At 39.9% G+C, this 14,812-nt stretch overlaps 2 protein-coding genes across 4 annotated transcripts; one reads left to right on the top strand and one right to left on the bottom strand.

The window, feature by feature from the left end:
- Positions 1 to 417: 417 nt before the first annotated feature.
- Positions 418 to 6,873, bottom strand: scnm1 (sodium channel modifier 1). Of its 2 annotated transcripts, XM_054740896.2 has the most exons (9): positions 6,715 to 6,873; positions 6,513 to 6,583; positions 6,342 to 6,430; positions 2,166 to 2,257; positions 1,457 to 1,557; positions 1,204 to 1,346; positions 1,023 to 1,125; positions 738 to 896; positions 418 to 531 (listed from the first exon to the last, which is right to left on the bottom strand). In XM_054740896.2, the coding sequence occupies exons 1-8, from the start codon at positions 6,763 to 6,765 to the stop codon at positions 785 to 787; spliced, it is 762 nt and encodes a 253-aa protein (XP_054596871.1). In that variant the 5' UTR covers positions 6,766 to 6,873; the 3' UTR covers positions 418 to 531; positions 738 to 784. The 2 variants fall into 2 exon arrangements, with proteins under 2 accessions (XP_054596871.1, XP_015805362.1); XM_015949876.3 differs by having other exon boundaries at positions 418 to 896.
- A 183-nt stretch (positions 6,874 to 7,056) lies between these two features.
- lysmd1 (LysM, putative peptidoglycan-binding, domain containing 1) lies at positions 7,057 to 13,734 on the top strand. 2 transcript variants are annotated; one of them, XM_015949877.3, is made up of 4 exons: positions 7,057 to 7,196; positions 7,366 to 7,612; positions 8,654 to 8,952; positions 13,326 to 13,734. In XM_015949877.3, exons 2-4 carry the CDS (start codon positions 7,433 to 7,435, stop codon positions 13,507 to 13,509), a joined length of 663 nt encoding a protein of 220 aa, XP_015805363.3. In that variant the 5' UTR covers positions 7,057 to 7,196; positions 7,366 to 7,432; the 3' UTR covers positions 13,510 to 13,734. The 2 variants fall into 2 exon arrangements, with proteins under 2 accessions (XP_015805363.3, XP_070407116.1); XM_070551015.1 differs by lacking the exon at positions 7,057 to 7,196 and having other exon boundaries at positions 7,264 to 7,612.
- The last annotated feature ends 1,078 nt before the right edge of the window (positions 13,735 to 14,812 follow it).

Below are 14,812 nucleotides of genomic sequence, written 5' to 3'. Positions count from 1 at the left end.
GGCTGCCTGAAATTGATGGTGTTCAACGAGCAGAGCGCCTCACAGAAGTATTTTTGTTTTTCCATTAGCTGGATTGGTTGGTGCCCTCAATTGGTGCATGGGTGGAGCAACAGCCATGCAACTCACAGAGCAAGTGGTGAAAAAGTAACTCATTTGTTTTCAAAATGGGCTGCAGTACCCACATTTGACCACAGGATGTCACTCTTACATATTGCACCTTTAAGGACATTGCACAATTTTAGGGGACACCCCACTTCTTTAATTCACTAGGTTAGGCAAGATGTTTTTACAAGGGCATGATAGGTTGCGGGAAATGTTTTAGGGGTTAAAAACTGGCAATGAACTTCCAATTTTTAACAAGTTTGGGTAAAAAAAGGTAGATGTTCATAAGCATCTGGAGTTAAATGTGTGGAAACATTTGTCAACAAAGTCCTTTAATATCTGCTGGGGTTTCCACTGGACATTTTTGTAATGCATGACAGTTACAACTTGGTTTCGTCTTCTTCCCATGTGGGCAGTGATAAAATGATTCTGTGACATGCCAAGAAATGAGAATGACAGCAATTACTGGACATGTCCCAGATGTGTCTAGTACAGACAAGGGGTTCACTGTTACAATAAAATAGAAAAAATAAGCAATGAAGTTAAGCAAAGTATAACTTAAAATGTCAACAAACTGGTTTATCTGATTACTAAAGTCCTCACTAACAGAGTTCCAGTTGTTTCTATGAACGTACCACTGTGGTACAGGATTATCCGAGTCCCCTCAAAGCTCTCATTGGTCTCAGAGACTTGAAGGCAGTGGGGCTAGAAACGCAGGTTCCTCTTCATCTGAATCAAACTCCACATTGTCATCCTTAACCCACTGGCCATTCCAGTCCTGCACCCATCCATCACTAAAAAGCAAAAAAATAATAAATAAAAGGCATAAATAAAGAAACACTTTTAAAAAGCGTAGATTGATGCTTTGCTTCAACTTTGGCAAAAAAAAAAAAAAACAGACTTGATAACCCGTTGCGCACCTTTTTAGTTTGAGATGGTGCTCCAGCTCCCTCCTCCTCTGAGCAGTTAGGGGTTCTGCCACCCGAGGTCCTGTTTGTTCTGATGCTGACGACGCCTCAGGGACTAAAAACAAGGGTTAAGTTGACAAACTCAGTTACCTTTCATTTAAATCTAATCTATGAGTTCCTGTGAATACTTCACCTTCATTAGAAGGACTAGAATTAGAACAACTGGCAGGTAAATTACTGGAAGCTTCACTTTTCCAGCAACCTAATGGGAGTTTGTTGCAGGCGTTTCTGGTAGGATCTGATCTGACTGCCACTTGTTTTGTTTCAGGTTTTGTACTAAAAAAAAAAAAAAAAAAAAAAAGGACAGAACCATGTTTTTATACATTTCCTCTTCCTTTAGAGATGCAAAATACAAACAGTGAACTGCAGATTAAATAACTACACACCTTGTTCTACTGTGACAGCTGTTATACGGTGCAGTTTTCAGCAATGCATGATGGGTGAGCTTCCGTGTTTGTGCCAATAAAGGGGCCGAAGTGGAAGGTTCCTGAAATGACAACAATGACAAACAAACAAATGACAAACAAATGATTTTATCAGTGCACTTTCCTCTGAAAAGCTGCTAAGAGGTCACATGACAGGATGTGATTTATCTGAGTAATTTCAGTCACAAAGGCGTGACACGTATTTCGTTACAGAGAAGAAAACAAATGAAACATGTCTTCTAACAGTTTGTTCAGCTCAGGTTCATTTCTAGAGAAGATTCGCTGACCATTTAGCGAATGACACAACACACTTCTGCAAAGTTCTCACGCTTTTACACAAATACTATTTTTAACTTTATAACCTTGTTTTGACTTAAAATAGTCTGAACAGCAGTGTCTGTCACCATGTCTGAAGTATTTGGAGTAAAGAAAATAGAAATAGAATGAAAAGAAACATTAATACTAACCTGTTAAACAGCTAAAGTGGTTTGCAGTGTATTTAAGTAACACAATCCAATTTAGGTTTTCTTATAATCATTGTGGTGTGTTTGGCAGAAAACAGAGGAGAACATGCAATTCTCATCCTGAGTGTTACTAGGACATTTAATACTAACATAAACATGTTTGGTATAGTTTAAATAATCTACTAACACAAGATTGCATTACCAACCTGACTGTCTTCAGCTTGGACGTAGTCCTCATGCTGCCTTTTAGTCATTTCACTCCTCAGCTTTGCTTTTTTGCCATAGAACATTTTTAATCCTGAATAAAAACAACATACAATTTACTTTTAGATTAAATACGTTAGCAATAGTTAGTCTAACAAATAAAGGAGCATTATGGAAGTTTGACAGCCAAAACATGTATAGAAATAATAAATTTCTTCTTCATACATTCTCCTGCACTGCCCTGGTCCTGTAGAATGAGCCCTGGCATTTTTACTGTGATTGCCTGTTTTTCTGTAAAATCACAGAAAAAGAGAGCTGCTCGGGTCGAGCAGGCTGCTTCATGCGCGTTCACACTCAGGCATAGCCCGTAGCATTTGCCATCCGTAGCTTTAGCAGCAGAGAGAGGGGCAGTGCGACTTTGTCGCTGTTCCTAACGCCTAGTGACAAACCTAGCTACATTTCTGAGGACCCTTAGCTACTTTCTGTAGAACTTTCTTCTAGATATTTCCTGCAAATTAGCAACAAAATAGCCATTTTCGCTCCGAACCGTTCTTTGAACGTTGTTTCAGCTGTTATCAAGGATATATTACAGATACAAAAGACGTCACTGGCGCTTTAGCTCACCTAGTAAGACGTCGGACTCTCGTGCAAAAGACTCGGGTTCGATTCTGGATGTGAACATAGTTTATTTTAGGGCTGAAACGATTCCTCGAGTACCTCGAATAATTCGAGTACAAAAAATCCTCGAGTCAAATCCTCTGCCTCGAAGCTTCATTTAATTCATGTTTAATTAATTCATGGCTTTGCAATCGCCCGTGGTCATGTTTCACCCGGACCGAAATAAGTGACGCACATACACACAGCACTGAATGCACACGCGAGTAGCGAACGCAACTTAACTTTCTTTTAAGTCATGGCAGACAGCTCACACCGTACGTCTGGTAGCAACACGTCGGACTTAAAATGTGCTAAAAAATAGCAGTTTTTACAACACGTCGGACTTTTTACTGTGTTGTTATTGATATCTGTTGTCCCTCGGGATTGCTGCAGGGGGACACAGGTATTTATGAGCGGCGGAGGAAAACGAAAGAAAGTAAATAAATGTTGTGTGATCAGTATAATTTGACATAACCACGGCAAACATGCTTTCGACAATCCTTGTTAGTGTGAGACAAAAAAAAAGTGTTGAAATTAAAATGGACGTGTGTTAATAGGGAAACAGCTGGCGAGCCATGTTTGCGTATGCGCCGTGAGCGGTTCTGGTGCTGTTTGGGCCGCAGCTGCTCGCATTTGTTTACTGTGAAGTAAAGTTGAAGTGCTGAAGTTTTGAAAACTAATTTTGAATAAAACTTGAAGAATAACCGGCAATTGCATGCTCATTTCAAGAGGTCTTTCATATTTTATAACATGCTATTTGATATAATGGTTTACAAACGAAAAAGAGTAATTTATTAGAGTACTCGATTAATCGATAAAAGATTCGATAGAGTACTTGATTACAAAAATATTTGATAGCTGCAGCCCTAGTTTATTTAGAGTTTCTTTTTTACATTAATGGTATATTTTTGTACAGTAAGATGCCCAAATTTTTATTTGAGACTCGCCGAACGGCATTGAATTCACAGATAAAAAAGACGTGGGTTCAACTTTCATTTTGGAACAATTTTTCAAGCAAGGGACGGGCATGATCTGAGCATGCAGGAAGACTGACCCATCTTAAACCTTTGTCGGCTGTGCTGAAGAGAAAAGGTACAGAACCAAATTAATTAATTAGCTGCGCGTTCTCCTGTCTGTCCTCCGGGCCACCCACACACCCACACCCACACACAGGGACTCTCAGCTGTTATTTTCGTTAAGGAGTGTGCACGTACAGCATGCTGCACCTCGTGCACGAGCCTACTATTGAAGCTGCCGTTACGCTTTTGGCCTGAGGGGGCAATCGCGAGCATAAAAATTCAAAACTCCATAAAGTCCCTTTAAAGAGCCTTTGAATCGCTCGCCTCCTTAAAAAAAAGCCCTCCTCCCCTTTTCATCTAATGATCGCAGTTAACAGGAAATTCTCCAGAATACTGCAGAAAGGTAAGTCTACTGTGAGCATGCGTGTGCACTTGTTAATGACTAATTTTTCGACAGAGAAACTCCGACAGCGCACGCAGAGGGGGTTGAGGGGAGTGCTGTCTATCACTGCCTCTGAGTCGCTCTCTTGGTCCACCAGGTGACACCTCTTTCAGAAGTGTTTTCCTAACAGGAAGTGTGAATGAAATAAGTCCCCACCCATGCCATGACTCCCACTGTAACTATAGTACAGTGGTGTAGCGATGTTAATATCGATAATCAAAACAAGCTATTAACCCCTTTTTAGTATGCATTTTGATATTTAAAATGCATCACAAGTTGCATATGATTAATTTACAGCTGTTAATTCTTTGTTGCTCAGGTTTTTAAACACTTTTTGGTATACAAGTAATTATGGATTGTTTTTGTTTTGTCTTTTCTAATACTGAAGATAATTAGGGCCACTGAAGAAAAAAAATTTAAAAAAAGAATTCTGACTTTAACTCACTAACTGCCAGCCGTTCTCCAGTGGCGTGTCCAAGCTCTTTAAAATGGGGTGGCCCAGGTGGGGCACTTGTTTATGCACGAGTGGCCCCTATGGTTATTGTATTGTAACCCTAAGCCTTTTGTGGAGAATGTAAAGTCAATTTATATGGAACTCGGTGGGGTGGCACCTGGGATTTCAAGGGTGGCATTTGCTACCCCAGGGCACTCCCTGGACACACTCCTGCCATTCTCTGATCAGAAAAGCCCTTCGCAGCCAGCGTTTTTCAGTGTTTCTACTGTTTCTTTAAGAGTCAATGAACGTTGTGCTCTAGGATGATGTCAACGCCAAAACTAACAAAACGAAGAGTAGACTCACCTCTTACATCAGGCAGAATCAGGGTTCATTTCAAGATTCTGGTTCTGGTCTATAGGGCCTTACATGGACAAGCACCATCTTACATTGGTGATCTTCTTAGTCCCTACACCCCCAGCAGGTCCCTGAGGTCCAGTGATCAAAGCCTACTGGTTGTGCAACGCACCAGTCTAAAGACCAAAGGTGACAGATCATTTGCTGCTGTGGCCCCCAGATTCTGGAACTCTCTCTCTCCTTGAGCCTGAGATCAGTGGACTCCTTTAAAAAGCAGCTGAAAACTCACTTGTTCAAGCTGGCTTTTGTATGGCCTTCTTCAACCCCTCTCTCTTTATTCTGCTCTCCCCACCTATTCCACCTTCCTCAGGATCCACTGATTTCCCTCTTTCCTATTCACTCTCTCTTTCTTAAAATTGTTTTCTTTTAAATCCCAATTGTCTATTTTTGCTCATTTGAAATAAATTTTTAAACATTTTCTAAATGCTTTTTTATATTTTTTACATTTTTTTGTTTTTGTGAAGCGCCTCGTGATTTTTATCTTGAGAGGCGCCATAGAAATGATATTTTCTTCTTCTTCTTCAGAATCTACATGTTTCGAGTGTTATCCATTCTTACATAATCTGTAGTCGAACTGTGATCGGCAGAAGCTTTTCCGGTTTGCGCCTCACTTATTTTTTTACAGCTGTGGCCCAAAACGATCTCCTAACACATGGATTTTCTGCTTCCTGATCACGTGGCGTGTGACGTACACGAATGAAGATCAGCTTATAGCTGGAATGTTTGTTCTCACGGTGCGGGGGCTCGTTCCGACGCCCACATAGTAAAAAAAATGCAAATGACGACTTTAGTCGTCAATGGCAGTTAATGAGTTAATCTCTGATTTCTGGCATTTTTCTCAGAATTCTGACTTTTTTCTTGATTGTGACTTTAATAATTCTGAGATTAAAGCCAGATTTCTGAGGGGAAAAATCTGATGTCTTTCTTTTCATATGTTTTATTTTCAGTGGCCTTAATCCTCTTCCATACTTTAACTCAGGGTGAAGTTCTTGGATTTTGAGTAAAAACCACGTGCTGTTGTTTTAATGATTTGTAATAAACAAATTGATCAGACTGTATGTTCTATTGTCTTCCCACAATATCATCAGATACTTTCAAGTGTTTCTTTGATGTCAGACAATGTAAGAAAATCATAACACCTGACTTAGAAAAGTTCTTCCAAACCTCATCCCTTACCCACAGGGAATGACACATTTAAGCTCACTTTTACCTTCTAGATGCTTCTTCCCTTGCCTGTGGACGGTCAGCACATCAACCGTATCAAACACGGGACGGTAGGAGCACACCAGACAAGTATATCTAAAAAACCACACACGTTTTCAGTTATTAATGTAACAACATGTCTGTTTCTTTTCCGAACGTGAGTCAAGCCGAAATTCACCTTCCATTTTTCAGCAGCGCAGCTTCGTCTTCAGGAATAAAATGAGACAGCAGATCGGCCACACGCCTTTTCTGAAAAATGTCAACAAAGTTGAAATAGTGAGTGCTCCCAGGACAGGAAGCTAACAGGATGCTAACATGATGCTAACTACACAAACGTATAATATTTAATGAAACAGACAACGTATAAAACAATATTTAACCTTAAGAATGTTGAGTTGACTCTTGTCATTCCCCTCTCTTTTAAAAGACATTGCTATGACATATACTCTTAAACTGAAGTTGGAACCAGATTAGCTGCTTTTTGTCAATGCTAGGCTAGCCCTGCTGATGCGTTCACAGAAGAATCGACGCATGGGAAATTCTAACCTCCAAATTTAGAACGGAGTTCAGCTTTGAACTAAAGTGTGCACAAACATTTCTGAATCATATCCATTATTTGTCGCTCATAATTATCATTAAAAAAGACTGCTCAAGTGCAGAAACAGTTTAAACGTTAGGTACTCCTAAAACGAATTCGAACAACTTTAAAGTGATTTCTGTTATTCGTATTGTATTAAACGCACCGTTTGTTAAGAATCATGTGACCAGCCCAGGCAGCCATGGCAACCAGCGTAGCTGCTACTGCTGCTGCTGACTTCACGAGATACGAGAAAATGCTAACAAGTTCACGATAACTTTTCAGGTGTGTAAAATAGGTTTATCATATAGTTTAACGGGGTTTTTACATCAGAGGCCCTGTGTGTGCTGCAGGTGCTGTATTGCTAAGCTTAAAATAGCAGGTTTAAAAAGGAAAGAAGCTTGAATAGTTGGGTCGTGTGCTAGTTCTTACATACATGTTTCTCTGGTAAAAGCTAAAGTTTACAGCTCTCTGTATTCTGCCGCACCTTGGACGGGTTTAAACACAAATGATACACCAAAATGTCCGGGGAGCGAGAGCCATCGCCTCCCGGGAGAGGGGGCCTCCTTCGCGGAAGCCGAACCAGATCTTACGGCAGTTTGATCCGACCTTCACAGTCTCCGGTTCGCCGCAGAGTCGTGGAACATGTCGTCCAACCGGGAGAGACTTTGCAGGGCCTGGCCCTTAAATACGGAGTGTCTGTAAGTACAAACTATTTACATTTTAAACAACCTATTTTAGTTAGGCTTACATTTTTGAGTCTCTCTCTCTCTCTCTATCTCTCTCTTTCTATATATATATATATATATATATATATATATATATATATATATATATATATATATATATATATATATATATATATGTGTGTGTGTGTATATATATATATGTGTGTGTGTGTATGTTTATGTTTATTCATTTCGCAGACACTTTTATCCAAAGCGACGTACAAGTTTTTTTTTAATAACCTGTAGGGCATGTTGTGATGTGTGGGGGAAACCGGAGTACCCGGAGGAAACCCACGCATGCATGGGGAGAACACGCAACTCCACGCAGAAAGGCGAGTTTTGAACCTGCGACCTTCATGCTGCGAGGCAACAGTGCTAACCACTGCGCCACCATGCATATATATATAAAGGTCCTGGGTTTGCTTCTCGGCCTGGGATCTTTCTGCATGGAGTTTGCATGTTCTCCCTGTGCATGCGTGGGTTCTCTCCGGGTACTCCGGCTTCCTCCCACAGTCCAAAAACTTGAGTGTTAGGTTAATTGGTCTGTCTGAATTCCTTAGGTGTGTGTGTGTGTTTGTGTGTGTGTGTGTGTGTGTGTGTGTGTGTGTGTGTGTGCGCGCGCGCATAATTGTTTGTCCTGTGTGTCTCTGTGTTGCCCTACCATGGACTGGCTCTCTGTCCAGGGTGTACCCCGCCTAATTGCCACCACCACCATTTGTGTTTGCACCATTTTTAAAATCAAAATGATTTCCTTGGCAAAAACTCAGTAATTTGTTAATAATGAAGTAGATAATTAATGAACACCTGCAACCCTGTTGTTCACCAGGGCATCCTCCTGATTAAACAGTTTCTCTAGCTTTAGCTGCATGTTTAAAAAGAGAAACTCTTCTGTCCCTGAATAATCATGACTAATGAGGAGGATGCTGCATAACTTCCTATCATAGACAGAGACACTGGTTTTGCTTAAGCACACAATAAGTTTTGATTCTTTGACAGAGTAATTATATTTTTCAGATGGAGCAAATCAAAAGAGCAAACCGACTGTACACCAATGACTCAATATTCCTGAAGAAGTCGTTGTCTATCCCGGTGCTGTCGGATTTGGAAGACTGCAGCAAAGAGGTGCTTGTAGAAAACCTTATAGGAAGCAACGGGGACTGTTCTGATCAGAATGGGCATACACCAAGCTCCTCTGAGAAAAAGAAAGAAGATGATTCAAGTCTTACCCCTGTAGGTTTCTTAAAGAGGTTGGATGACTTCATCAGTCAGTCTAAGCAAGCTGCAGCCAAAGGATGTCAGGATTCTGAGAAAAGGTAACACGCTTTTAACACTGCAGGGTTATGCTAAAGTTTATAATTAAAAGTGCTCATTTTTTCATCTAAATCCTGAAAAGTCAGTTCTACTTAAGTTCATCTTTTAATTGTGTTTTACAAAGTTTCCTTCTGTGTTAACTCCACATTTAAAACGTGCTTTCCAAGGTTATATTTAACATAAAAATGAAGAAGAAATAGATGTGAATTAATGCACAAAGGAAAATAATTTTGGATAAATGTATCAGACAGCCATCGGTGTGGTAGGGGTGGCTAAATGTTGGATTTTAGTGTCATAACCCAGTTTCCTCCTTTAAGGTATTGTGTATGATTCTTTTAGAAATCTGTAAAAGTGATAATCTTTGTACTGTACGCAACATGCCAACTATTTTTGCTAAGCCCGCCCTCTGTACCAGTAGAGCTCCATGTAACTTTAATTGAGTGCTACTGAGCATTACCAAAAAGCATTAGACATATGTTTACATACAGATGTCAATCACAGAGCGTGTTTGCGGAAGTACCTAGATCAGGGGTGGACAACTCCCTTCCCTGAGGGCTGGTTTCCAAAAATGTTTTGTTTCCCTGCTTCAACATGACTGATTTGAATCAGTGTTCTGCAGAGCTTCATGAGTTGCTGAACAGGTGAATCAACTGCGTTGGAGCAGGGAAACAACTCAAACATGACGAATGCTGGCCCTCGAGGAAAGGGAGTTGTTCTCCCCTGACCTAGACAAATGAAGAGTTGGTGACATTTCTTATGAACGAGTAAGTTTTTAATCTATATATTTGAATAAACAGCTCAATGTGTTTTCTCTGCTAGCTGGCTTGAGGTGCGTATCCCTAAACAAAAGGCGCTGCTTCCAGCTGTAGTCATGGGAGGAACTAGAGGAGCTTAAAGTGTAATATATTTTTCTACCTCTAGAGGGTGCTGTTTGGGTAAAAAAAACTCTTGGATTTCTGCTTTAATTTAAAGCTGGAGATACTGAATCATGCTGCGATGTCACATCTGTATGATTCACCACATTGTTTAACCCCATCCCCCTTAAACAATGTTATCCACCTCATTCCTGCATCCCATCATGCTTTGCGCGAAAGATGCAAGCGACTTCCAGTCCTGCGTTTGTTTGCATTGAGACGATGTGATTCTTTTGTGCAAATCCCCTTTTTATGGGCTTTTAGAGACTGAAAACATGCATGAACACCAGATGTCACAGCTCAAACGGGACAAACTTCTGCCTACTGAAGCAACGAGGTGGGGGGACGATCTTAAAGAGCAAGTCACCCCCAAAACAACTTTTTATTTGCTGATAAACTATATAAATGAGTGTCTAATCGTGCTGTAGGCACGTGTAAGTCAGTAATTTGGTACTTTAGTACATCTTAGTTAAATTTAAATGGACCTAAAACTGTCAAGAGTTGCACCCTCTTCAGGTAAAAAACTTTGCACTACATTTGAATTTAAATTTGGCATCGCTATTAGCCTAGAGGTACACAATGACGTTAGCTGGTACATTATGATGTCAAAATGTCATTGTGAGCCTGTGTTTGTATTTGTTAGCGGCTCCGCCCTCTCGTTCTGTTAGGCAACAGCACTTGTTGCGTCTTTCAAACAGGAAGTGGGAGTGGAGTAAGATTCTGGTAGGGGGTGACTTGCTCTTTAAAATCTGGTCAAAGCTAACGTACAGTAGCATTTTAGCTACTTTCTGAACTCAGTCGCTTCCAACAGTGAGGCAATAAGCAATCTTAAAATCTCCGAGGCTGATCAGTACCAACATAGTAATAAGGTTGGCCGTCTTTTTTTGAAAGAGGTGGGACACAATCTTAAAGCAGATGTAGAGCCGAGTCAGAGCCATCATCACCAAGTTTTGGGTTTTAGTTTCTACGTCAGGTGAAATACAAACAGCAGGGTGGCACTTTTAGGTTAATAACGGCAGTTTTAACGCACTTTAAATGAAAACTATTCATAACTGTTGTTCTTGGGGCTGCTGTCAGATCTCTACTGCTCGGCGTCGCTTCTCCGAAAGTTTGTCATGTCCAGCAAAAAAGTAGGATGTGGGTGTTCCTCTCCGGGTTTTCACAATAAAATAAAAGGAATGCACAAATAATGTTGTGGTGATTTTCTAGTTAAGATTTTTCAGCCACATCCTTCTGGGTTCCTTAAATCTCGGGTGGTGGTGAAAACCGTACCCACGATGGCAGCCGCACTCTCCCTCATTCTGGAGGTGCATGTTCTAAATATCGCGCTTGTAGCTACAAATGTAATTTTCTCTGGTTGTTAGTACAAGCGTGAACAGCGCAACATCTTCCCGAGCTGCCGGAGTACTTTTTTGGTGGTAAATGTTTTGTAAATTCTCTTCAAATGTTCAAAAAAACTGTTACTAGCAACAACAAAACCTCACAATACAAACCAATGGGTATCTCACCGGATGTTGCGTCAGCGTTTCTCCATGAGGCTGCTCAAAAATAAGGTGGTTAGGTCTCCAAGAAAGACACTTGATGCACCCACGCTAGAAGTCGACCGATATTGTTTTTTCTATTGCTGATGTTGATGCCGATATTTAGGAGACATGGTAAGCCGATGGCCAATATGCTACACTGATTTTTATTAGATGATTTTTATGGCCGATATCTAGACGTTTTCCACCTTTATTTTCATGCTAAAATGTTACTAATAACATCGGTTGATGCTTGAAATTTCTTAAGCTGAATCAGTTTTTTTAACTAACTGCTAAATCTTAACTTTGTCAGACACCTTAAATGGAGTTAATTTCTAGTATTTACTATGCAGATTTTACTTGTGAATGTAAAAATACATTTAAGTTAAATTAAGCAACAGCACCGGGCTGCACAAGGATGCACTTTACTTTAAATCATCTTTACTAAGGGCAAATATTGGCCGATACCGATGTAATGAAAACAGTAAATATCAGCCCGATGTATCGGCTGCTGATACATTTGTCTAATCCACATGTGTCAGACACAAAGAGCATTTTTGTGTGGCCGGCGAGATAAATATCAAAAATATATTAAAACTGACCCACTGGCCAATTTTACCGCAAATACTACAACTCCCATGATGCTTTGCGGTGTTAGCGCAGAGCCAAAGCACCCCCCTCCTTTGTGTTTTTTCCAGCGTCTGCTGCCGGTGTGTGAAGCTCCGCTGTATCGGATAAACTAAACACTCCTCTCACTCAGTGCCGAGTTTACTCAGCTATTTTCCAACATTGAAGCCCAGAAACGGAGATTTTAACCACTCAGTAATGTGTTCACAACTGAAAGAGAAAGTTTTCCAACTAACTTCCAGACAGAGCTGATATAACTCCAGCGAGCAGCGACACGCTCGAATCAGCATGACTCTGGCTGCTGTAGTTTTTATTTTTCCTCCCCGACACACAACAACGTGGTCAAGCTGCTCATATATGTTCAGCAGCACAAACCTATGTGAGCACCTGTTGTCATCTAATGTTGTCATTATTATTATGATGAAGATGAACAAAACAACAAGAGTCTCCTCCTCAGCTCAGATCAAACCCCATGATGCAGGTATCTGACTGGAACAGGTGAGCATCACAGTAAACCAGTGGAGCAAACTGAGCTTTAAACATTTTGGTTTTATGCTCTTTTTCTGCTCCAAAACATGAAAGTTAACAGGTGAGATGTTGCATTTTCATTTAAGATAAAATTATATTTTTATTTTGTTGTTGGCCCGTGAGAAAAGATTTAACCTACAGTAAACAGGAAGTGGAAAGGCTGCAGATAGATGAATAGAATAGAAAATCCCTTTATTGTTCCTCAGTGGGGAAAGCTAGACGTCACAGCAGCGATGACACTTATTACAGGAGAAAAAAAGAATAAAAATAAGAAAAACAAATAAACAGCAAGAAAACAAATTCTGAATAGATTTTAAAAATGCTAATTATACCACAAATAATGAATACCACTAATGCATTTTATTTAAAATTGGCTTTCTCATGTGTAATTTGGTTATTCCACATTCAGTGTTAATGCAAAAATAAGTTTGTTTCCAAATTAAAAGGTTCAAAATTGCATATATGTTGATAAAGAAAATGTGCAAATTTTTCATCACTTTCAAAAAATATTAAGTTTGGCCCTCGACTCCGTCCCAGATTTTCATTTCGGCCCAGTGTGAATTTGAGTTTGACACCCCTGGCCTAATCCATACCCTTTCCCGAACATCCTCATCTTTAGCAGAGTTTTCTTTTGTCGTTTTTAAGAACATCTCATTTCTTGCAGCTGTATTTTAAAGTCGGAGCTTCACAGCATTACTCACCATTTCAAAGATGCAGCCTTAGAGGAGATCCCTGATTGGAGCTGAAAGCAGGCCCTCTTTTTTCTTATTTATTCTTTCTTTGCAGGGTCGCAGCCCTCGAAGCAGCTTGCTCCAGCGGGACATCGGATTGGCGACCATTCTCAAGGTCGCAAAGTGTTATTTCATCTTCTAGAATCCAGCAGCAGGCAGCACAAAGGGTGGCTGTACCCCTCGCTACCACCAAGCTCACCAAACTGAAAGACCTGGAAGATGAAATCTTTGAACTGTGACTGTGCGTTTTATCTTACAACATACTGATCATTAAGTCAGTACTGTCAGAACGCCGTTTCGCAGGGGCAACACTCCAGAACTCTGCTGGCCATGCTGCTGTTTCAACCTTTTACCAGAAACGTTGGAGCATTGAAACGTTCATATGTGGAGATGAAGTGTGTTTGGCTTGTTCTCACAGGAATTAGGAAAACTACATGTTGCGTAATGTGATCACATGGTGATTTAGTCATATAACTGCTTAAGGAGGACCCGGTGAGTGGTTTGTATGAAATGCTGCTTGACATGTTTCCTCCCACATAGTCTGGGAGTGGACGTTCACACTATGATGATAGAAGCACTAAACAGCTCAAAACTAATGTAGCTGAAGCAATATTAGAGTATTTATGAACATTTTTTATTTTGTTGGGTTGAAATAAAGGAAAATAAAAACTTTTTGATGCCCTCTCTTTATTTTATTGTTTACAGAAATGTTTAATATTTACAGCAAATTCCCAGGGTTTGTTTTTCTCTGTGATAATGACAGTAGTAGTATCGCTTTACAGTAAGGGTCCCTTTATTAATGTTACTTGGTGCATTATTAAGCATTAATAAAGTATTAACAACTGTTTAACCATATTATTCAATGCATTACTAAGCAGACACCCCCTGGCTCTTTGTTCTAACTTTAAGGATGGTGCGTTCCAAAAGATCAGCTGACCGCTTACTGCTTTGCACCCCCAAAATGCTCTATACGGTGAGAAGGGAGCGGGCTTTTGTGTACGTTGCTCCTCTCCTTACTCCCTCCCTCTCGCCATTAGACCCTTCAACGGCCTCGGTTTTTAAGTCTAGACCGAAAACTCACTTTTATGATTTGGCTTTTGGACAATGATTTATTTTATGCTTGGTTTTACTGGTTTTAAGCTACTGTTTTCATTATTCTCAGCTTATTTATCTTATCTTATTGAATTGTCTTTAAATTGTCTGTTCCTGAATTTTATTGTTTGGTTTTTATCTTATTTTATTAAATCTTTTATTAGCTCTCATGCTGTATTTTAAATGTGTGGTATAATAAAATGGGATGTGTGGTAAGGACACTTAAAAGTAAACAATAGTATTAATAAAGGGGCCCTTTTTTTTATTAATGCTTAATAATGCACCAACTAACTTTAATAAAGGGAGCCTTTGTTTATTAATGCTTAATAATGCACCAACTAACATTAATAAAGGGACCCTTTGTTTATTAATGCTTAATAATGCACCAAATAACATTAATAAAGGGACCCTATGTGTAAAGTGTCAACAGAAATAATTTTGAGATTTCAA

The sequence above is a fragment of the Nothobranchius furzeri genome, chromosome 5, assembly GCF_043380555.1.
Source record: "Nothobranchius furzeri strain GRZ-AD chromosome 5, NfurGRZ-RIMD1, whole genome shotgun sequence".
Lineage (NCBI taxonomy): Eukaryota > Metazoa > Chordata > Actinopteri > Cyprinodontiformes > Nothobranchiidae > Nothobranchius > Nothobranchius furzeri.
This window is presented reverse-complemented; position numbering and strand designations above follow the sequence as displayed.